The 16,629-nt window shown below is 46.7% G+C and overlaps 1 protein-coding gene across 7 annotated transcripts in view; it reads right to left on the minus strand.

Moving 5' to 3' along the window:
• Window positions 1-16,156, minus strand: part of LOC310684662 (mitochondrial peptide methionine sulfoxide reductase-like) — a 47,958-nt gene extending 31,802 nt beyond the window's left edge. For 2 of the 7 annotated variants that reach the window (XM_083456111.1, XM_083456108.1), the window contains exons 1-2: window positions 16,000-16,156; window positions 8,986-9,259 (exon numbers count right to left, since the gene is read on the minus strand). In XM_083456111.1, the coding sequence (XP_083312237.1) occupies window positions 8,986-9,058 (73 nt within the window). In that variant the 5' untranslated portion in view covers window positions 9,059-9,259; window positions 16,000-16,156. Of the gene's footprint in view, window positions 1-8,660; window positions 8,822-8,985; window positions 9,260-15,999 lie in introns of those variants that run through there. The other 5 variants (XM_083456110.1, XM_083456107.1, XM_083456106.1 and 2 more) reach the window with 4 other exon arrangements.
• Window positions 16,157-16,629: the final 473 nt, after the last annotated feature.

The raw sequence follows: 16,629 nt of genomic DNA on the forward strand, positions 1-16,629 counted from the left end.
TGTGTTAAATAGTCTTTCAAAGTCTTGTAGTATTTGGAGGTAAGCCCATCCGGGCCTGGAGATTTGCCTAGTTGCATGTTCTGAATGGCACTTTCAATTTCCTGGGTGGTTATTGTAGAGTTCAAGATTGATCTTTTATCTTGAGTTATTTTTGATAGTCCATTTGTCTTTAAAAAATGATCTATCTCTGATTCTTTCTGAGGCCCCTGTACATAAAGTTCTTTAAAATATCTGTGGAAGCACTTCCTAATTTCCTCTGGTTTCTGCACCGTTCTTCCTTCAATCTCTAGATTTGTAACTGTATTCAACTTTTGTCTTTTTTTCAGCTGCCAAGCTAGCAGCTTTCCACATTTATTTGCTGATTCAAAGGATCTTTGCTTCATCTGTTTTATTTTCCATTCAATCTCCTGATTAATCAATTTTGAATATTCTGCTTGATGGAATTTAATTTCTCTCAACAGATCCTTTGACTTTGGTTTAGTTCTCAATTTTTTCTCTCCTTGATGTATTTTCTCCAGTATTTTATCTTTCTTTCCATTCCAGAGCTTCTTCTTAATTGTATTCTGTTGTATCAGAAACCCCCTCATGACAGCTTTGCTTGCGTCCCAGATCGTTCTTTTTTCTACTGTAGTATTCAAATTTATCTCAAAATAGTCCTTTAATGTTTTTTGGGCCTTTTTCACAATCTCTTGATCTCTTAAAAGAGTGTCATTCATTCTCCATCTGAAGGAACCGGTTTGAGTAAGTCTGAGATCTAATTTCAGAGCGTTGTGGTCGGAGCATGTTTTTGGGCAGATTTCCACCTTTTTAGTCTTGGGTGCCAGCCCCCTGGAGGTCCAAATTTGGTCGATCCTTGACCAGGACAGGTGGGCCTCAGAGAAGAAAGTTCCTTCTTTACCTAGGGGGTTCTTTGTCCTCCATATATCAATCAAATCCAGATTGTCAGTCATTTCAAAAAAAGTTTTAGGCAGTCTGCCGTCTGATGTTAGATTTTGGTTATAAGACTTATCCATATGTGTAGACACCACTTAAAAGATGATGCTGTTAAGGTGCTACACTCAATATGCCAACAAGTTTGGAAAACTCAGCAGTGGCCAGCGGATTGGAGAAGATCAGTCTACATCCCAATCCCAAAGAAAGGCAGTGCCAAAGAATGCTTCAACTACCACACAATTGCACTCATTTCACACGCTAGCAAGGTTATGCTTAAAATTCTACAAGGAAGGCTCAAGCAGTATGTGGACCGAGAACTCCCAGAAGTGGAAGCTGGATTTAGAAGAGGCAGAGGAACCAGAGACCAAATTGCAAACATGCACTGGATTATGGAGAAAGCTAGAGAGTTCCAGAAAGACATCTACTTTTGCTTCATTGACTATGCAAAAGCCTTTGACTGTGTCGACCACAGAAAACTATGGCAAGTTCTTAAAGAAATGGGAGTGCCTGATCACCTCATCTGTCTCCTGAGAAATCTCTATGTGGGACAAGAAGCTACAGTTAGAACTGGATATGGAACAACGGATTGGTTCAAAATTGGTAAAGGAGTACAGCAAGGCTATATATTGTCTCCCTGCTTATTTAACTTATATGCAGAATTCATCATGCGAAAGGCTGGGCTGGATGAATCCCAAGCCGGAATTAAGATTGCCGGAAGAAATATCAACAACCTCAGATATGCAGATGACACAACCTTGATGGCAGAAAGTGAGGAGGAATTAAAGAACCTTTTAATGAGGGTGAAAGAGGAGAGCGCAAAATATGGTATGAAGCTCAACATCAAAAAAACGAAGATCATGGCCACTGGGCCCATCACCTCCTGGCAAATAGAAGGGGACGAAATGGAGGCAGTGAGAGATTTTACTTTCTTGGGCTCCATGATCACTGCAGATGGTGACAGCAGTCATGAAATTAAAAGACGCCTGCTCCTTGGGAGAAAGGCGATGGCAAACCTAGACAATATCTTAAAAAGCAGAGACATCACCTTGCCAACAAAGGTCCGTGTAGTTAAAGCCATGGTCTTCCCAGTAGTGATGTATGGAAGTGAGAGCTGGACCATAAAGAAGGCTGATCACCGAAGAATTGATGCTTTTGAATTATGGTGCTGGAGGAGACTCTTGAGAGTCCCATGGACTGTAAGAAGATCAAACGCATCCATTCTTAAGGAAATTAGCCCTGAGTGCTCACTGGAAGGACAGATCGTGAAGCTGAGGCTCCAATACTTTGGCCACCTCATGAGAAGAGAAGACTCCCTGGAAAAGACCCTGATGTTGGGAAAGATTGAGGGCACAAGGAGAAGGGGACGGCAGAGGATGAGATGGTTAGACAGTGTTCTCAAAGCTACAAACATGAGTCTAACCAAACTGCGGGAGATAGTGGAGGACAGAGGTGCCTGGCGTGCTCTGGTCCATGGGGTCGCGAAGGGTTGGACACGACTAAACGACTAAACAACAACAATTTTTAATATTTTGTTGGAAGCCTCCCAGAGTGGCTGGGGAAACCCAGCCAGATGGGTGGAGTATAAATAATAAATTATTATTATATTATTATTATAATGAGAAAAGGAGAACAGCCTCTCCAGATGAACTTTCTCCACACTGCATCATTTAATAAACCTGTATCATTTCCTCTCTCACTTGCCTTTTCTCTAATCCACTGGTTCTCAAACTCTTTCTGCCCCCTTGGTTCCGTCATCTCATCCCTGGTACCCTTTACCCTACCCTATAAAAACCATTATTCAGAATAAAAGCTTCCACAGCCCACTAAGGATGATAATAACACAACAGGTGTCAAAATAGTAGCCATTAATTGCAGGTTTATTCAAAATCAAATCAAGACTATTCAACAAAACGGGTGAACTTGATCCCGTGATGCCAACCTTTCCAAATCTGAGAGACTTTTACTTCTCCATCTCCTGCCACCCGCTTGCCTCTGAGCACTCCCCCTATGTAACTCCACCGCAATCCCCCAGAGGGTAGCAGCACCTACTCTGGGAACCACTGCTCTAAAGCAAAAAGCCCCAAACATTCCTTAAAAGGGGGTTGTCAGCAGGAAGGGGACTGGCAGGAAGTTGAATGAGGGTGCCGGTCCCAATGCCAAGAGCCTGGGGTCAGACCACTCATGGAATAGAACCACAGAAAGACTAGGACTAGCTGCCTGAGAAACAGTTTCTATCCAAATGTGATTTTGGTTTTAAACGCAGTGTAAGGTATTCTCTATGGGAGTACATTGTATTTAATTATGGGGGGGTATCACAAGTTTTTAGGGGGTTAACCAGGCTGGGATAGCTGGGATAGCAGGCTTGTTGGTTTTTGAATGTCTGATTTAGATTTTTTTCAATTTTGTCGTTCTGTATGGGACAATGACAATAAAGATTATCGTTTTATCGTATTATCGAATTGCAGACGTTGGAAGGAACCAAAATAGTCCAACCCCCCGCAATGCAGGAATCTTGCCCACAGCTCTCCCTGGGTGGGCTTGAACCACCAACCTTCTGGTTAATACCCAGACGCACCGACCCACTGCACCACTGGGGAGCAATGGTGTCAGAACAGTGCCATGCAGCCCAAGAAAGTAGGCCTCCTGCTAATCTGAATCCACAGGCAAACATCAGCATCTCTAGGGAATGCATGCTCAAGTTATACACTCCCTCTATCACAGATTAAGGCTACAAAAGCCCAGGACTGATTCCTCCCCTCACCGGCCCAGTCCTCCTTCCGCTGCAGATCTCTATTTTAAGACTCTACCCAACAGCACGTGATCAATCAGCCGGAAGGCTTGCTTCATGAGCAGCTTCCAACCCCAACAGATGGAAGCAGGCTATGTTTATAGATGGCCTGGGACAGACCAGCCGAGTCCTGCCTTGGCTTTAGTGCTGCTTGCTGGGGCCTCCTGAGGTGAAGCAGGAGGGAGGGGGAGTCCACAAACCTTCCTGGAAGATTAGCCTGGACGTTCTCAATGTGGGCAGCCGCACATAACTCAACCCTGTGAGTTAGGGCATCCCCGTTGCTTCCTCTGACCTTAAGCGCCATTGGTTATTATACGGATCAGCAGAGAAGGGGCAGTGCCAAGGGGCACAATGGCTGCTTGCGTAGAGAGAAGCAGGAAGTCTTTCTCTAGGATACCCAAGAAGCAGGAGCAGAATGCAATGGCGGAGGGGGTGGAGGGGAAGGAATGGGCTTTGGCTGAAGGAGGATACACAAGAAGAAAGCTTGTTTGGCAGCAGGCATGTAAGAGGCCAACAGCTGATTAGTCAACCCAAACCAGAACACAGCTCTGCAGTCTCATAACCTGCATTGTGTAGATGAGTCATAATGGTTCAGTAAATAAACATGCATTCCAATGTTTTCCGATTATATTTTATGTAGCGAGATTGGGGAATCGCAAGAAAAATGGGAAATGGGAAGGGAAGTTGCCAGCATTTTTTCATCCACCCCATGAACAGAACAGCAATCAATCCTGCGAATGTGATTGGCATTTGTTGTTGTTGTTGTTTTCAGTCCACAAATGACACATAACTGATCACGTCCCCCCAACCCTTTGCACTGAAACTGAGTGGAAGAACATAATGGCAGTGTGATTTCTGTAATTAATTGTAATGTTGCCACAGCAGACGGTGAGACGAACAACACAGGTTTTGGTGGAAGATGAAATGGAAAAGGAACAGGACTGCATGTGATGAATATAGGACAGAACGGAAAACTCTTTCTTCTTACATCACTACTTTTAAACAACTACTGGATGAAATTAGCAGAGTGCATGGAATTCATACACCCATGTTATCAGGTAAAAAAAAAGAATTACCATAGGGACTGTTTTAAAGAATTTTACACTTAATAACGGCCATGACTCCAGGAGCCAAAAAGACAGGAGAAGGCCGAGTGCCCATGCAATGCTCACCTCTCGCACATGCAGAGAACACCACCAAACATTGTAGTCAGGGGAAGAGATGTGGGTTGAGAAACATCAGTGCAAAATATGCATGATTTCTCTTGTTTTTGCACTATTTATTTTGATTTTCAGTCACGGGGTTTTTGAGACCTGCTGGAGGAGACTGAACCCCACCGCCAAGCTTTGCAAATCTTCAGAGTTGTAGAACACTAGAAATGGGACTCTTTAAACACACACAACACAACATTCTCAAGAAGTTGAGAACCTTTGCCCAACAGCACATTCTGAGCTTTTTTCACCCAGCCATGAAGTTCACTGGGTGAAATTGAGGCCAATCATTAACCTATCTCACAGGGTTGCTTAGAGGACAAAATGGGGATAGGGCCACAGCGGCTGCTTTAATGTCCCTGGAGGAAAGCTAATATTTAAATGCTACTACATAACTAAAAACCTGCATACTTCCTTTCCTAATAAAAATTCATCCAAGCCGGCTTATACAGTAAAATATTAAGAGATACAGTGTGGTATAACAGTTAAAAGTGGCAGACTAAGACCTGGGAGGCCAGGGTTCAAATCTGCCCTCAGCCAGGAAGCTCACTGGGTCAACTTGGGCCAGTCACTATCTCCTAGTCTAACCTACCTCACAGGGCTGTTGTGGGGCTTAATGAGGGGAGAGGAACTATGCATGCCACATCGAGCTCCTTGGAGGAATAATAAAAATAATAAAATAAGAGTACTCCTACTGTAACAAATAAAATAGTGTTTCCCTCCCAAATTCCCAAAGAACAATTCTAATAACAAATACTATGTATTATAGAAAAGATCACACAATGTTAAGACTGACCCGCAGTGGCTTTTGAAGCAGTGTGTCAGCAAACTGTTCTTAAAAGCTTTATTAATTTTAAAAGTATATTTAATATCAGAATGGAGCTGAATGTACTGGGATATGAAAAGAAAACGGGGGGGGGGGAGCATATTTGAAATCAATGAATAGGGATAATCAGTTTCAGTCTTTCATTTGTTCCGAAGCAAATGCATTGGGGAATGAATGGATATTCTTTTCATTGCTTTCATTCATGACGGTTGGAGGCAGGAGAGCTCACCTGCTCTGGAAGCAAAGGGGGAGGCTTCTCGTCATCTGTGCCATTCCAGGCACTGTAGGTAAATAAAGTGGTCTCCCCCGGTCCATCAAAAGTGGTCTCCCCCTACCCATGCCACCTGCCACAATTCCCCCCTCCCTGTGCCATGTCATAGCACAGGGGATTCTGGGTAAATATAGCAGTGGCTGCAAGAAGCAGGCACCCTCCTGCCTCCCTGATCAGCCTAGCTGCTGCCACTGCAGGCAGGGGTTAAAAAAAAAAGGCACAAGAAAGAAATGGCAAAAAGAAATGCGAGCAAGGAAATACCGTATTTTTCGCTCTGTAAGACGCACCAGACCACAAGATACACCTAGTTTTTGGAGGAGGAAAACAAGAAAAAAAATATTCTGAATCTCAGAAGCCAGAACAGCAAGAGGGATCACTGTGCAGTGAAAGCAGCAATCCCTCTTGCTGTTCTGGCTTCTGGGATACCTGCGCAGCCTGCATTCGCTCCATAAGACGCTTGCTCCATAAGACGCACACACATTTCCCCTTACTTTTTAGGAGGGAAAAAGTGAGTCTTATAGAGCAAAAAATAAGGTATGTGGTTTCTATGTGTGAATCATAAAACAAATGGCTGAAACGAACAAACCAAATGAACAGAGTACCAAAACGAGAGGCAATACAAGAATTCACTGTGTGCCTCTGTAGGAAACTGCTGCCTTGCCGTTGTGTGTTTGGACAGCTAAGAAAGTTTCAATTGAGCCACATCCTGGTCTAGTCATACCGTTTTTAAAAAAGAACAATAACAAAGGAACTGTCTGCACTCCCTTTTGGCTACGTGTACATTGCAAAGCCACAGCACGCCCCCACTTCAAAAGGAAACTCACTAGCTGCAGAGTGAAATAGCCTGCTGTACAAGGTGGGACAATGATGCCTTCATGCAGAGATATGGGATCTGTGGCCCTCCAGATGTTTCTGGACTCCAGAACCCATTATCCCTGACCCTTTGGCCACAGGGGCTGGAGCTGATCAGAGCTGGAGTCCATCGACATATAGATAGCTGGTTCGCCACCCATGCCTTGAGTTAATGCGTGTGCAGTTACATACGTGAATATTAAAGAGTTCACATGAATTTGCTCCCTTACCTACCTGTTTAATTTTCCAGAAACCTAAACAAGCATGCTGAAACCTCCAAAAATGAGGCCTCCAGCATGCGGGAATTCATTGTAAAGGTGAAATTTTAAAGAGACAACTAGGAAGCATGATTTTCCAGAGGCAAGAAAGGCACCAGGAAATCAGCATTGTCACAGAAAGGTAAGGCACATCCAAAAAGATAGCCTGCCCACCTTCCTTAAATCCTTACTTGAAATTAGCATTTCATAGCATCTCAGCCTCTTTGTACCTCAGGATATAGCATGCAAGCCAGGTGGCAACTATATATAATAAATCAGCACTGTGTTAACATGTAAAGAAGAGCTGAGGGAAGGTCTGTGGTTCTCTTGTCTTTCTAACGTTCTCCTTAACACATGTCTGCATTGGGAGAATTCCAGCCAAACCAAGCTGCCCTCTAGCAGAGAGCTATTTCCCTGTTTTATCTCTGGCTTTCTGGACCACACCCACCTGATACGCTTTGCAGTGCATTGCATTGGCAATCCCAAACCCGAAAAGATGCAGCCATGTCTCCGGCGCTGCCTCAGCTGTCCCTAAACCTCAGAGTGCACAAAGCAAATCGGAAAGGCTGGGGAAATCAGGGGTCTGCAAGGTGGAATTTGCCCAGGAAAAGGGCCATGGAAAGGATGATGCATTGCCAAATACAGAAATCAGGAGAATAATGGATGCCAGTCAAGAAATAACAAAGCAGGCTTGGGAAGGGTTGTGGAAAACCTGCTTTGCAAGCTGAAGGTCCCCGGTTCAATCCCAGGCATCTCCAAGTAGGGCAGGGAAGAACACCATCTGAAACACTGGAGAGTGGTGCTGCCAGTCCGTGTAAGCAATATAGAGCTAGAAGGGACCAAGATTCTGACTCTGTACAAGGCAGCATCATATGTTCCTAGGACTCAGCCAGCCCAGCCCACAACCATACACCCAACCATCTGGCATGCAGAACAAAAAGAAATGGTAGAGACCCAGCGCGTGTGAGTTGGTCCTCGATTTTCCTACCTGTCCCGAGCTACCTGCCACAGACGCCGGACGCTGCCCATTCAGGAGCCCAATGTGAACAAGCCGGGGCCATGCAGGGGAGCCACAGAAGGGGAGATAGCAGATACCCCAAGGAGAAGTCAAAAGGCACGGAGGCCCGCTTGGATCGGCACGATGTTTTGGCTGCCAAAGTGGCCAGGCAGCTCGGCAGCTCCCAGCCAACTCCTCCCTGTCTCTCTGCTTTTCTCTCTCACTCTCACTCCCTTTTCCGAGCGGGAACAAGCAGGCTACATAATTTCCTTGGCCCAGATTCAATTCAATCAGCATAGGAACTGCCACATTCCCTAAACGCAAACCCCCCCCTCTCCGCCTGAAAATATATTGCAAAACAGATCGAGCCAACCAACAGCCTCCACGAGAAAAATATCAAATATGAAATGGATCCCCCCTCCAAAATAAATAAAAAATTAAAAATGTAGATGCAAGAAAATGTCCAATTCAGTAGCCTGTAATTCCTATTCTCTGCCTTTCTGCGATTCACCATTTCTTCCTCACCTCCCATCCATACAACACCGCCGCGTCCAGGCTGCCCCAGTCTTCCATGGCATCTCTGCCAAGCATCCTTGGCAGACCTCCAGCCCGTGCCAGCTTTATTCTCTCTCTCCCTCTGTCTCACAGCTTCCCTGCCAACCTTCATCCCAACTGTAGTGGTTCTATGCCACCCTCCCCCCCCCCTTTCGCTCTACGCCTGCCTGGAGGAACCCAGAAAGCTAGCCAAAAAAAAAGTAGGCAGATGCAAACATTCACAGCAACTAGTTTATTTATTTAAAAACACCCACAGAGATAAAGAAAAGAACACGGCAGAAGCAAAGAAGCTTACCTCCTCTGGTACGCGGTCCCCCAATTCCTTCAGGCCAGTACCCGCCCTGGACTCCTGTCGGTGCCCGCCTCATGCCCTCTATCCACAAGAGGTTCTGGGTGTCAGGGAAAGAGGTGGGAGGGAGATAAAGAAAGCCAGAGAATACAAGACAAGGAGGACCTTGTCGGAAGCCTGGCAACTTTCGCCTCCAAACGGTGCCAGGGTTGCTTCCCCCCTTCTGCCATCAGAAGAACGGGCAGGAAAACAGCCACTCTTTTTATATGGCATCAGCTTGCTGAGGTGCAAAGCATCATGGGACCAAGAGAAAGCGAGAGAAAGAGAAAGGGAGGAGAGAGAAAGAACAACTCGGTAAAGGCAGGAGGAGAAGGGGAGACAATGAGCAAATTTACATTCAACATGCCAGTTCTGCGGCAGGATGCGCACGCGTGTCCTGTGTGTCCAGACAACACACACCGAAGAAGAGATCAGGATTAGCCAAGGAGCCAAAACACCAAGCTGCTAATAGTTCTTCCTAAGGCAGAGGTCGGGAAGTTGTGGCCCTCTAGATGGAATACAACTCCCATCATTCCTGATCCCTGGCAGCTACGCTGACCGGGGCTACTTCAATAACAAATTCATACCTTGCTTGCCCTAGGTACCTGATATGAATCTCTCTCAGACTAGTAACACTGTTTTGCTTGGCACTGTTGCAAAGTTTTGTACCCAGGAGAACAGAAGGAAATATAAAGTATTTGTTTATTCGTGTGTGTTTTTATACCCTGCCTTTTTCCCATACGGGACCTGAAGCGGCTTACAGGTAAAAATAAGAACAACTCAAAACACAGAAGAAAAAAAACAATCATTAAAAAATAAACACAATTAAACATTGGTAGAATTAAAGCTTGCTTTATTTATTTATTCATTTCTTTACCGCTGTATCATGAAAAAAAAATATCAAAGCGGTTTGCAGCAATGCAAAAACTTAAAGCCAAACAATATCATAAAAAGTTTGTTTTTTTAAGTTAAAAGCAAAAAGGAATATAAAACAAACCAACTATTGTGGGAGATGTATTATTAACTGCCTGCATAGGCCTGGTGGAATAGAGCAGGCAGGCATTTAAAAGTTGGCACAGAGGGAACCTGCTGAATATCTAGGATCTAAAACCATATGGATGATTACTACAGCACCAACCCTGTCATTAAAAGCAGTCAGTTCCTCAAAGCCTGTGGAAACAAAAAAGTCTTCACCTGCCGTCAGTGGCGTAGCGTGGGGGGTGCAGGGGGGCCGGCCGCACCGGGCGCAACATCTGGGGGTTAGGGTTAGGGGGCGCAAATCCACGGGTTAGGGGGCGCAAATCCACGGGTTAGGGGGTGCTGACAACCCCGGATGCTTGCCTTGCCCCGGGTGCTGACAACCCACGCTACGCCACTGCCTGCCGTCAGAAGGACAGCAAGGAGGGAGCCAGCCCAGCTTCTCTAGGGAGGGAGTTCCGAAGTCTAGGAGTACAGATAAGCAATAGAGAGAAGTTGTTATTGTTTTAAAAAGCCTGGTCTGTTTGCAAGGGAAAAAACCTGACTGAGGAGCAAAGTCAATTTGCAACCAGTTCAGCTGAGACTCGATCCAAGATCTTCTTGCACTGTCGAGGTGGCAAACTGGCCATCTGAGTAGAAAGAGGACCGGTGCTGTTTCAAGATTATGAGTTCCAGAGAGTCGACTGTGTTAGTCAGCTGCAACAAAAAACTGGCGGCTGCACATTTACCTGGAACAAGTCTCAGTGACCACCCTGGGTCCTGCTTCTGTGTGACCATGCCTAGGCTTCCACTAAGTGTTGAGCAAGGAAGCTTCAGAATGCAAGGTACATGCTTTGCCACTGAGCTACAACCCTTCCCAAGCCTGCTTTGCCTTCACCAGCATCCCCTTCCATCAGTCTCCAGAGTTTTGATTTTGGCAATACATACATCCTCTGTAAGGCTCTTGAATTCACCACCACGCCCCTTGCGCTTGGCAAGCATCCACTCTGCAGACCCTCATCTTCCACCTTCCCCTTCTGACTTGGGCAGTCCAAGGTGAGGCAGAGCCAAACTGTGAGTGATCAGCGGTCCAGACTGAAGGTCTTTTCCAGCCCTATCTATAGATGCTAGGAACTAAAGCTGGGAATCTTCTCCGCTGCAAAGCACAGAATGATCTAACTTGTCAAGATGGGCTGGATGGACCTTCGTTCCAGTTCAGTAGGGTACATCTTATGGTCAACAGAACTATAGCAACACCCAGCATCTTCTTCTGCATTGCGATCATAATCTAAAAACAAAGGGGCTGTGGCTCAGTGGCAGAGAGTCTGATTTTGCATAGAAAAGGTCCCAGGTTCAAACCCTGCCTGCTCCATGTAGGACTGGGAGAGATTCCATGCCTGAAACTCTCGAGAGCTCTTACTAGTCAATTTAGACATACGCGGGTGGCGCTGTGGGTTAAACCACAGAGCATAGGACTTGCCAATCAGAAGGTCGGCGGTTCGAATCCCCGTGACGGGGTGAGCTCCCGTTGCTCTGTCCCTGCTCCTGCCAACCCAGCAGTTCGAAAGCACAAAGTGCAAGTAGATAAATAGGTACCACTTCGGCCGGAAGGTAAACGGCGTTTCCCTGCACTGCTCTGGTTTGCCAGAAGTGGCTTAGTCATGCTGGCCACATGACCCAGAAGCTGTACGCCAGCTCCCTCGGCCAATAAAGCGAGATGAGCGCCGCAACCCCGTAGTCAGTCACGACTGGACCTAATGGTCAGGGGGTCCCTTTACCTTTAAGCTAGAGGAACCAATGGTCTGACTCAGGGTTAGGCAGCTTCCGAAGTTCCCATGCAAATACTTAGGCCGCATACACATCATACATTTAAAGAATCATAGGAACTGTAGTCTTCAAGAGCACTGGGAATTGTAGCTCTGTAAAGGATAAACTACAATTTCCAACAAAACATATTACGGGCTGCTTTAAATGTGCATCTGCTCAGCCTGTGTAGACAATGGGACTCAGCAGAAGGCAGCTTCCTGTGTTCCTAAGCAAGATGCCCCACCACTGGTGAGCACCTTTTCCTTTCTTACAGACATGGCAGAAGGTCATACAAGTGCCTTTGTACCAAGCAAGACTACAGGGGTTAATGGCGACTGACATTATTGCATGGTAGATGTGCAAAGAAAGAAACCCGGTCTTCAGATGCTCTCAACTCCTCCACCGCCTTGCGCTACCATGTGATGGTTGCAATGACAGTCGCCACGTTTCAGGAATAATCTTGTTCCAAAAGACACTTTGGGGAGAGAGAGTGGAAGGCGAGGAGGAGGAGGGGTACGAAGGCTGCTGGGCATCCCTCCCAGCCTTTTATTCCTCCGCTGTCTCCTAGCAACACTTATCTGTTGCCATGGAGAGTGCAGTATACCCCATCCCCAATCAGTATCATTCCATAGCACAGGCCCTTGGCACATGTTCAGAATGTAAACAGGGATGACACTCTCTTGGGAAGAGCAGCTGGGAAATCAGCAAGCATTTCCCCCCATCCTAATGCATATAACCATCTACCCATTCAATCCAGCATAAAGAGGAATAATAATAATAATAATAATAATAATAATAGATAACACAAGTTATGGAGAGAGCATAAAACATGCTCACGCCATCTCCAGGTGATCAGCAGAGCTTATCTGAAATTCAGAGTGCATCAAATGATGGTCAAGTCATTATTTTCTTTTATTGCTTGTAAGAAGAACTCAGTTGGACCTTCAGGATCTGAAGCAATGTAGCTCAGAGCTTTTCCTCTACTGAGAGCACATGTCCAACTCACCCTGTCTAGCTCATAATGGCATTACTTTCACACACAGTTCTTGTGCATGTTTGCTCGGTCACGGTGCTAATGAACGCTATGAAAATATTAAGAGCACTGGAAGCCCGCTCATACAGAATCAGATCACCGTTCCATCTAGCTGCATATTGTCCGCTCTGACTGGCAGCAGCACCCCAGGGTTTCATGCAGGGGGCAGTCCCAGTCCTGCTGGGGACTGAACCTGGGGCCTTCTGCATGTGAAGAAGATGCTCTATCATTGAGCTGTGGCCATTCCCCTACTTAATTAATAGAATTATAATCTATAATACAAATATAATATACAAATAAAAATTACCATGAATGGGGGGGGGGGTTCATTGTTGTGCCTCAATCTCCCTGCTGCTCACCATATAGGAACAGTGACAAGCTTTGGGATTTTTATCTTAGAAAAAGGGTGAGGAAGAGGGACGTGGCTGAGGCATATACAGTGGTACCTTGGGTTAAGAACTTAATTCGTTCTGAAGGTCCGTTATTAACCTGAAACTGTTCTTAACCTGAGGTACCACTTTAGCTAATGGGGCCTCCTGCTGCCACTGTGCGATTTCAGTTCTCAAAGTTCTTAACCTGAGGTACTACTTCCGGGTTTGCAGAGTCTGTAACCTGAAGCGTCTGTAACCTGAAGCATCTGTAACCCGAGGTACCACTGTAAAACTAATGTGCCTGGTGTGGTGAAAGTGGAATAAGAGTTTCTCCCCTCCCCTCTCCTAATACTAGAATTCAGGATCATCCCATGAAGCTGAAAATTCAGGACAGAGAAAAGAAAGCACCTTTTCGCAGAGTGCTGTAGTTCAATGATGGAATTTGCCCTCTCAAAATGTAGTGATGTCCACCAACTTGGAAGGCGTCCAAAGAGGATTAGAAAAATTCATGGACCGCAAGGCTGTATCGGTGGACGCTCATCACAATGGCTCATCATACCAAATCCTGGACCGGAGGCGGTATATCCCTCTTGAGGCCCAGTTGCTGGAGAACAACAGTGGGAGAGGGATTTCACATTCATGTTCTGCTTGGCCTCAGTCCAGTATACCTGAAGGAGCATCTCCACCCTGCATCATTCTGCCCGGACACTGAGGTCCAGCTCCGAGGGCCTTCAGGCAGTTCCCTCACTGTGAGAAGCCAAGTTACAGGGAACCAGGCAGAGGGCCTTCTCGGTTGTGGCGCCTGCCCTGTGGAATGCCCTCCTATCAGATGTCAAAAAGAACAACAACTACCAGACTTTTAGAAGACATCTGTTTAGGGAAGCTTTAAATGTTTGATGCATTACTGTATTTTAATATTTTGTTGGAAGCCGCCCAGAGTGGCTGGGGAAGCCCAGCCAGATGGGCAGGGTATAAATAATATAGAGATGAATTACCGTATTTTTCGCTCTATAAGACGCACCAGACCACAAGACGCACCTAATTTTTGGAGGAGGAAAACAAGAAAAAAATATTCTGAATCTCAGAAGCCAGAACAGCAAGAGGGATAGCTGCACAGTGAAAGCAGCAATCCCTCTTGCTGTTCTGGCTTCTGGGATAGCTGCGCAGCCTGCATTCGCTCCATAAGACGCACACACATTTCCCCTTACTTTTTAGGAGGGAAAAAGTGAGTCTTATAGAGCAAAAAATACAGTACTTTTTTCTGGGTGAGGGATCCAAACTAGAAACCAGGGTGAGGAGTTCTAGCTTAGCCTTCTCCCTGATACTGTTTTCAATGTGTACAATCCCTTCTTTGTCAAATGGGGAAACATATAACCAGGCAGCTCCTTAGTGCTAATTAGAAATGGAACAGACAAGGAGGCTTTACAATCTTATCTACTGCATGCACAAACTAGAACTTTAGACTGTGTGAGCTTCAGGAAGCAATGAGGTCAGGCATGCTGTCTCCCTTGGACTTCAGCCTTTGCGCTTTTCCTGTCAAAAATCACTTTATTACACTGCTTTACATTCCTGTCCCACTTCCACCAGGGAGATCAACACAGCATGCACGGTTCTCAGTGTTAATATCACAACAACCCCGTAAGGTAGGTTGTCCCAAAGCCATCCAGTGAGCTTTTCGTGGCTGGGCACAGGGATCTGGACCTGGGTTCTCCGCAGCCATAGTCTGAGGTCACATCCGCTGTATAGCATTGGACTTCCCCTAAAGAACCCCGGGAACCTTTGGGTTGTTCAAAGTTCTGGGAACTGTTCTCTGAGGAGTAAATGACACCTCCCAGGATTCATTGGGGGCGGGGGAGTCATGTGCTCAAAATCTGTGATGGCACTAATAGGACCTGTGAGAAATTCTCTACACCACATTGACTCATCAGTCTTTTATAGAAAGAAGTCTTCTACATCTCATAGTATTCACCTCCATCCAAATGTTCAGCTTTGCAGGTAACATGCAAAGGACAATAGTAAGCCTGGAAAAGGAGGAGGGTCCCTCACACTCTCCCCTAGACCCACCATTTGGGAAGAACCATAGACGCTCAACACCCAGCCACGGGCATAGCCAGGATTTTTGTTAGGGGGCACAGGCCTTTTGTTGCGGGGGGGGCAGGCCTCTTGTTAGGGGGCAGGCAGAACCTCCGTTTGCTATATATTTTAATTGATGGGGGGGCAGCTGCCTGTCCCTTGGCTAAGCCCATGTACCCAGCCCCTTATTCCACACAGACACGTGAGCAGCTTGGATAACGAACGGAAGTTTGCACACCCATAACTTATTTTGGGGTGCAAATCCCAGCTCCCGATTTCTCTGCCCCGGGAGCGTCATGCGTCAGAGCCAGTTTGCAAACCACAAAACAACGCACATTCCAAGAGCTCCTGGAGGCTCAAAACTTCCTCCGGAGCGCCACGGAAGTGCGCGCGTCTGTGCGCGCAGGATCCCTCCTGCAATCTCCGCACTCAGGACCTGGGATCTAACGATCCTCTTGAGCTACACGGCGTTGGATGCCTTCCTCCTTGCTCTTCTCTGCCGGTCCCATGCAGGTCTACGCGGGAGCAAACCCCACGGGGAGCTTCCCTGCCTTATCTGACTGGCGTTCCCTTTTTTCCTAGCAGGAAGGCGCTTGTGCCTTGTGAGATAGATTTGGGCGGGTAAAGGACAGAAAGCATAGCTGATCATGGTGGGTGGGGATTTCTTAAGCCCCCTCCCACCTCGGCTGCACCCACCCCACGAAAATACAGGGACACGCGTGGGTCTCCCTCTTCCCGTACCTGACACTACGATTGCCTCAGATCTGCCTAGCAGAGCCTCTTCCCGAGAGGGCATCCGTACAGGACCAGGCATGGCTCGCAGTTCAACAACAGGGCGCCCCACCGCTACCCACATGCAAGTAAGTAGCCAGTTTCCACTTTTTTCTCAGGCACGGGACAAGAGGTGGGCGGGGCCAAGGGGCGGGAAGTGTGACGTAAAGTGGTGGGTGGGGCTGATGAAGCTTCAAGCGGCGCAAGGGGCGGGGTGGGCTGCTGGGAGATCCACCCGCCTCCATCCCATAATCGGTGCTTTAGTCGTCAGGAGCTCCCTCGGTACCTACTTTTCTGCCTTTCGTTGACCCCCCTCGCCTCACTGTTTGAAATATTTACACACACACACACTTCATATGTTTACTAATTCGGGTCACGTCTACACTGTACATTTAATGCAGTGTCATACCACTTTAAAAGTCAGGGCTCCCCCTCTCCCCAAGGAATCCTGGGAAGTGTAGTTTGCTAAGGCTGCTTCCCCCCCCCCCCCCCAGATTCCATTCTCTGAATTGGTTTAACTCTGCCAGCTGTAGGGGAACAGGGGCTTTCCTCACAACACTCAACATCATTAACAAACCGGATTCTGTGGGGGAAGCCACA

Source organism: Podarcis tiliguerta (assembly GCF_965153285.1).
Source record: "Podarcis tiliguerta genome assembly, chromosome: 8".
Lineage (NCBI taxonomy): Eukaryota > Metazoa > Chordata > Lepidosauria > Squamata > Lacertidae > Podarcis > Podarcis tiliguerta.